At 31.9% G+C, this 7090-nt stretch overlaps 1 protein-coding gene across 1 annotated transcript; it reads right to left on the reverse strand.

The window, feature by feature from the left end:
* Positions 1 to 922: 922 nt before the first annotated feature.
* LOC149148478 (early light-induced protein, chloroplastic-like) lies at positions 923 to 1731 on the reverse strand. Its single transcript, XM_089445041.1, has 3 exons — positions 1617 to 1731; positions 1484 to 1525; positions 923 to 1390 (listed from the first exon to the last, which is right to left on the reverse strand). Exons 1-3 carry the CDS (start codon positions 1728 to 1730, stop codon positions 1043 to 1045), a joined length of 504 nt encoding a protein of 167 aa, XP_089301167.1. The 5' UTR covers position 1731; the 3' UTR covers positions 923 to 1042.
* Between the last annotated feature and the right edge of the window lie 5359 nt (positions 1732 to 7090).

Consider the following 7090-nt stretch of genomic DNA (forward strand, 5'->3'; position numbering starts at 1 on the left):
TACAGAAAGCTCAGATTCTGAAAAAGAAATTTCAGCTATCACAAACGAAGCACACATGGCCATTGTAACAGCCACGCCCAACAATGAAGGTTGGCGGAAAGTGGAGAAAAAGAAAGGTAGGAAAGCATAGATAGACAGTAAATCATTTTAGATCTTGTTGCATCAGGACAAGTTTTGATAAAACATATGCTGTTTCAGCATCTACAATATGTAATTTTACTCAATATGAACAAAATTAAGATTTTTCCATGGGAAAAAAAGAATATTAATTAATAATATAATATAAATGATAGATTTTATAACCCATTCATCTTAATTGAGTTGAAATGATTGTTTCCAACATTGGTTATTCTATGTTTTCAGTATTTTCTTAAAAATATATCAATTTAATGTTTTTAGTTTAATATATATATAGAATTTAAATTATAGAAATAAATTATATATAAAGAGAAAAATATTAAATAATTATATATAAATATATACAACTTAATATATAATAAAAATTCATAAAACTAAAATATCATTTTTATAATATTTATTTAAATTTAAATATGTAAATACATACACCATATATGACATATGTGGACTAATAAATTCCTTATACAAATTTTCCAATTTAAAATATTTTAGTTCTTTCTTTGCACTTTTGAAATAATTACTATGAAATTAAGAAATTTACACGTACCAAATGAATAAAAGTTTGTTTGTGTTACCGATCGTTAGGCTTGTTTTTATCCTTCCAAGTTAGATCAACCTGTTAGGAACCTGGTATGGTTGGTGTCAATTAATATCCGTTAAAGATTAGCGTGCCAAATTGTAATCAGAGTTTCTGCCAAAGATGTACTCAGAAATATATTTATATGATTGATTCGGTAAATATTTTAATCAAAATGACACAGATTGTGAATGAACGTGTCAGATATATCATAAACTGCCAAAACAATTTGTTACAGTGCCATGTCGTGATAGCAGAGTGAATACGAGTTGGGTTGGATTACAACCTACACTAAGAGGCGTAAGTTTGGTATAGAGCTGATGATGATCATGAGATGAGAGGACCTCCCTTGAGGTATTCAGTCAAGGCCAGCGCAACGAGGCCAATCATGGCAAAACGCCCATTCAACATCTCTGCCCCAGAAGACATTATTTCCTGTGATTTGCTCTCTTTGGACACTCCCCTGAACATGGGTATCAAAGAAGCAAGCGTGAAGAGAAGCGCGCTTCCAATAAACAGTGGAACTCCTCCGCTGGCCAGTTGGGCGGCGAGGTCTTTCCCGCTCGCTATCTCCACCCCGACAGCTGAGACGAATCCGAGCATGGCGAGTCTCCCATTTATGGTTTCTGGGGCTGGCCCACTGAAAGCAAACACGTCCTTAAAGTTTGTTCTCACCTGCATTATTATTCATGTCAATTCAATTTAGTTCAGTGCATGGGCAGTGCAGTGCATGTTAATGTTAAAATTGGCGCTTGCATAATCGCTTACCGTCTCAGGAGGGGTAGAAGGCGATTGCCTTGACTCCTTCGGCTGTGGATCCACATGACCCAAATTAAGTTAAATATAGAATAACATAAAACCTTCTATTCGCGGATACGGAGACAGCGACAGAATTACTAACCCCTGCCATGCATTTTACTCGAAGCTGCCTGCTGGTTGTTGACCTCTCCGCTGGCCTCCGTTGCAGGAGCGATGCTCCATTCATCGCCATTACTGATGCATTTACAGCGGCCATGATCGCAATATGGACTTTGAGAACAAGAAGATAATGAACATATGAAATAACTAAAGAAGAATAGCCACTAATGATCTGTTATGAGACTCCAGGGCTGGTTATTGTGATATATACAAGGGTGTGGAGGCCATATGGAAAAAGCTACCGGCATTCATTGAACGGTAAACGCTTAGCCAAGTCGAGGTTTCTCTTCCTCGGACTATGTTTCCACGTGGTTGGATAAAAATTGAGACGTAGATCCTCGAACAACCGGCGCACCGCACTTGTATAAATCGTTTCCAACTAATGAAATAATAGATTTTTAGATTTCTAATAATGAAATAGCAGAGGGCATCACCATCACTACTGGAGACGATCCAGATTATTCAACCTGGAGTAAGTCTCAACTTCGTGCTAGAATTTAGGAGTTCGTGTAAATCACCTTTTGAATCATTTCTATCCTTTTTTTTATACAGGGTTATCGTAACAGGTGGGAGGTGGGAGTAGGTTTTGAATGTCCATAGGGAGTGGGGATTTTTATGAGTTAATAAAGGTTTTGAAAAGTATTTTGATAATTTTAAGGTTTATTTACGTTAAGTTTGTTTAAAGATTTTTAATTATGCTTTAAGAATATCAAAAGATTGATTATCACCGACGGAAAATATTGATTTTTTTATATTTATTATGGGAATAAGTATGGAAAATATTGATTTTTTTAATGTTCTATTATAATAATATTTATTTGTGAATAAGTATGGAAAATATTAATCTTTTTATATTTTATTATAATAAAATTTATATGTGAATAAGTAGGTTATTAAGAAAAATATTGATTTTTTTATATTTTATTATAATAAAATTTATTTCTGAATAAGTAAGTTATTAAGGAAATTAGGTTGAATTGGATAAGTGTCTATGGGAAATAAACAGGGTTTATTGTCCAACTTTCACTCTCACACATGGCTCAAATGGTATGTGTTAGATAAATGCAAATAAACTCAGTTTATTATCCAACTTTTCCCTCATTTGAATATTTTTTTTAAATTTTACAAATTTTATGTAATAATAAGTTTATACATTAGCATTATCCATCTTATTTCTTTCTCACTTATTTTGTTGTGTATGATGAAGAAAGGTACGATGGAGGAATTGGCCTAATGGGTGATGTATGTAGGTTTATTTGCTTTCGAAATAACTAAAGAAGAATGTCCATAGAATAATTTTGCTTAAGTGATATTTGATAATTAATCTGTTCGATTGTATCTTAGTTTTCCTGTTGGTTGATTTACATATCTATGTGGAGGAATATTTGAAAATCTTGAGACTTTCTCCATTGCTAAGTGCTTATGTGACTTATCTTTCATTTATCATCGCTATCTTTTCCTTTTAATTTCATTGGAAATACTTTGATACCTTTGGACCTGATACTAGCCTTTCCTTTAAAATATTCTTATCTTTCTTGGTATCCCAAACCTACCTTATTTGTTGGAAAACTTTGAGTGCTGATAATGTGGTTTAGTTTCTTTGTTCCTTCAATAATTTTTGTCTAATTCCATCTCAATTTTTGTCTTATGAAGGTTTGTTCTAAGAGGTAATCTTTGCTTCTAAACTATGGCAGTTATTTCCCAATCAATGATTAATCCATTCAAAACCTCTTCTTCCCTTTTTGCATCAATAAGCTTGAGTTTTAGACACAAAATTTCCTCTTTATATATTTTTATCATCATTTTCCCCTATTTCTTGGTCAGTTATTGTTTCAAGAGGTTACTCTCATCTTGTAGCTTATTACAATTATTTTTCTTTTCTTCTAATTGTTGTGCAAGATTGTCTTCACCATAGAAAATTTTAGGGTCGAATGTTCGCCCTTTGGGGAAATTAAGGGGTTTTAAATTTTTAGTGGAAATTAAGGGGTTTTAAATTTTTAGTGGGCGAATATTTTGTATCATAGTACATTTTTACAAATCACCTCAAATATCCCACCTTATTTTAAGGGAGAGGGTAAAAAAGGTAAATTTAGCCCTTGAAATTAGGAGTTACAACCTTCCATTTGCCCATTTTCAAGAATAGGTTTTATTTAAGTGAATCCTATGGGCCAAAGGCCCATATACCATATTTATAAAAGAGGTATGGTAAATTAATAAAAATATAAATAAATGAGAGGTATGTAAATAAATAAATAAAAATATTATATTTACTCCATAAGTCACATTATATACATGCAAGGGTGTAAACAAATAAAAATATATGTAAAGTGGAGGTATGGTAAATAAATAAAATGTCCTTTTATACTTATTCAAAAGGTATGGTAAATAAATAAGAATATAAATAAACTAGAGGCACGGTAAATAAATAAAACCTCTTTTTATATTTAGTCCATAAGCCTCGTTCTATTTATCAGGGCTTAAGAAAGAGGTTTTATTTAAGTGAATCCTATGGGCCAAATACCATATTTGTATAAGAGGTATGGTAAATTAATAAAAATATAAATAAACGAGACGTATGATAAACAAATAAAATATTTTTTAATATTTACTCCATAACTCACCTTATATTTATGAAAACTCAAAAAATGTGTTATATTTAGGTGAAACCTATCGGCAAAATACTATGGGACAAATACCATGGACTAGATTTTTATTAATACCATGCAAAAAAACATTATTAACCCTAATAATAGTATTAATAAAAATAAAAATGGCACATGGTATTGACCCATGGTATTCACCAAAATGGCACATGGTATTGACCCATGGTATTCAACTAGAATGTAGCCTATTTAAATGGGGGAATTAAACCAGCATAGGTCCATCTTTACTCTAGATCTACCAACCCCCGAGAGGTATCAAATATTGTGATATGCAAACTAGCATCGAGTGAAAAATATTTGATTCGATCAAGAGTAAAAATGGATGTTCTAATTTAATGTATGTTAAATATTTTAGCTTGGTTAAAATAAAAAAATAAAATAAAAATCAACTATTAATTTTATTAATTTTTATAAATTACTAATAGTAATTTTTAAGCTCCAGGTTTATGATAACCCATAGTATTGACCCATGGTAATACCATGGTATTCATGTGAGAATAGACTATTTAAAGGGGAAATTCTATCATCTTAGATCCATCTTAATTCTAGGTCTACCAAGTGCTCAGAGGGATAAATAGATTTCATCCCCCTAAGAGTGGTAGATGCGGAGTTAAGATGGATATAGGTTGGTTTTTATGATAATGAAGATATTCAATAGACTTAGGAAATTATATTGTAAAAATATCTTAAGGTGAATGGTTAAATCATAGACATTGGACAAGTATACATCTTAAGCTGAATGGTTAAAGCATAGACACTGGACAAGTATATTTGTATACTTCTGTTTTAAACTGAAACAAATCCAGGGCTAAAAGGAATGGATTGATTGCACTAGTCATCCTTTTATAACTTTCCAAGATATACTGGAGTAAACAGATTGTAATTTGGGTAATTTTTCTAATTGCAAACATGAACATACTTGTGTATTGGTAGGGTAGTTACGAGGTCTCTAGAAGTGATGAATTTGAATTTTTGTTGGTTTTATATATAGTATTAGGTTTTTTCTCATGCTTTCTGTGAATGGCATGGGTGAATTTTATCCTAAACCCACTAGGTTATCGATATGTAATTTCGGTAATTTTGATTTCAAAAGATATTTTAAAGAAATGCAATGATTTTATAATTGAGTAAAATATTCGCCATGCTTGGTGAGAGATTCGAAAAAAAAATTATATATACATATCATATTATTGATAAAATCGCCTTCCATTTTTCCTATATACCATGGAGATTTGCCCATTTATTATACATGTAAATTTGGGGGGTTCTTAAAATTTTCCATGGTCTTCACTCTTAATAGCTTCTTTAAATTTTTTACTCAGATAAACAAACTCTTCATTATTAGAGTTATACATACCTTCTTTATCTTACAACAACTTCTCTTTTCTTTCCATTTTCTTCCTTCAGATCATCTTTAATTCATCAAGGGCGTTGATGAGCTCCCCTTCAAGATCTACTATACTTTCTTCTTCTTCTTCCATGAGGTTTGACTCGTTCTTAGATTTAGATTTATATTCTAATTCCATGAGTAAGAATTCATCAACTTCATCTTTTGGAGACTCTTGCCTATTTCCTTCTAATGCAATACTATCCTCTTCGAAGTAGAGCCCCTTTTTTCTTGAATGAATTCTTCTTATGAGATTTTTGACCTTTATCTTTGGGCTTTTGATCCTTTTCCTCTGTTGTCTTATCTCAATAAGGAAACTTGGAGGAAAATTTCCCAAACCTTCCACATTCAAAGCATTGGAAGGGTAAATTTCCCTTATACTTTCCTACCCCATGTTTTAGCTTTCTAGCAAACTAAGCCAACTCTTGATCAAATTCATAGTTGGAACATTCTTGGTGATATTTGTGATCATTAGTCTTCATTGAGGCTTTAAATTATACCTCCTTTGGATCAACCTTCTCTTTTTCTATTCTCATTTCATATGAATTGAGAGTTCCATGTAGCTCCTTCATTAAAAAAGACTTTAAGTTTGACATATCTTCTGTAGATGAGAACTTAGAATTGAATCTCTTAGGAGGAGATATCAATACCTTCTGGGAAACTACTTCATTCACGAGTTCTTCTCCAAATCCTCTAATCATATTTTCTACCTCATCAATCTAAGAAAATATTCTGGTATATTTTCTTCTTTATTCATTCTTAAGCTCTCAAACCTCATTCTAATGGTTTGAAGTTTGGCTTTATTAACTTTCTCGTCTCCTTTATAAGTATTCTAGAGCTTGTAGCATACTTCCTTGGTTGAATTACATTGAATTAATTTTACTAGGTCATATTGATTAAGGTCAAAGAGAATTGCACTCTTGGCCTTTTCATTGTTCCCATAAACATTTTTACCATTTTCATTTGTAGGAGGGGTTTCTGGGACAATATAATCAACTAATAAAAAACTCCAAACATATACACCTAGGGACACGAGATAGGCTTCCATACTGACTTTCCAAAATACATAATTTGTACCATCAAGGACTAGTATCTTACTTGAATAACCATCTCGACTTTCTGGTTTAGCCATGATGCCCTATCAATTTACCTTTCAGTGGTTATTTTTCCTATAAACTACCTCATTCTATTTTGGTGTTCTTACTACTAAGTATTGCCTATTTATCCTATGTTTTGCATAGAAATGTTCAAACTCTTTCGATATGAATTCTCCTCCTCTTACATATATGAAGCATTTCATCTTGATTTCCTTCTCTTTCTCAACATGAGCCTTAAATATTTTCAACTTACTCTGGGCTACTGACTTGTCTTTCGGCAACATTATCCACATAAACCTAGTAAAATCAT

Source organism: Pinus tabuliformis, chromosome 9 (assembly GCF_031772625.1).
Source record: "Pinus tabuliformis cultivar Carrire ecotype Pingquan chromosome 9, CPIR1, whole genome shotgun sequence".
NCBI classification, from domain to species: domain Eukaryota; kingdom Viridiplantae; phylum Streptophyta; class Pinopsida; order Pinales; family Pinaceae; genus Pinus; species Pinus tabuliformis.

What these genes read in the sequence shown, in the direction of transcription:
- LOC149148478 (XM_089445041.1), bottom strand. Translation starts at nt 1,730, where the DNA reads ATGGCCGCTGTAAATGCATCAGTAATGGCGATGAATGGAGCATCGCTC. An exon ending in GAGTAAAATGCATGGCAGGG is followed by an intron (nt 1,526 to 1,616) that starts GTTAGTAATTCT and finishes GTGGATCCACAG; the next exon opens with CCGAAGGAGTCAAGGCAATC. An exon ending in CTTCTACCCCTCCTGAGACG is followed by an intron (nt 1,391 to 1,483) that starts GTAAGCGATTAT and finishes ATAATAATGCAG; the next exon opens with GTGAGAACAAACTTTAAGGA.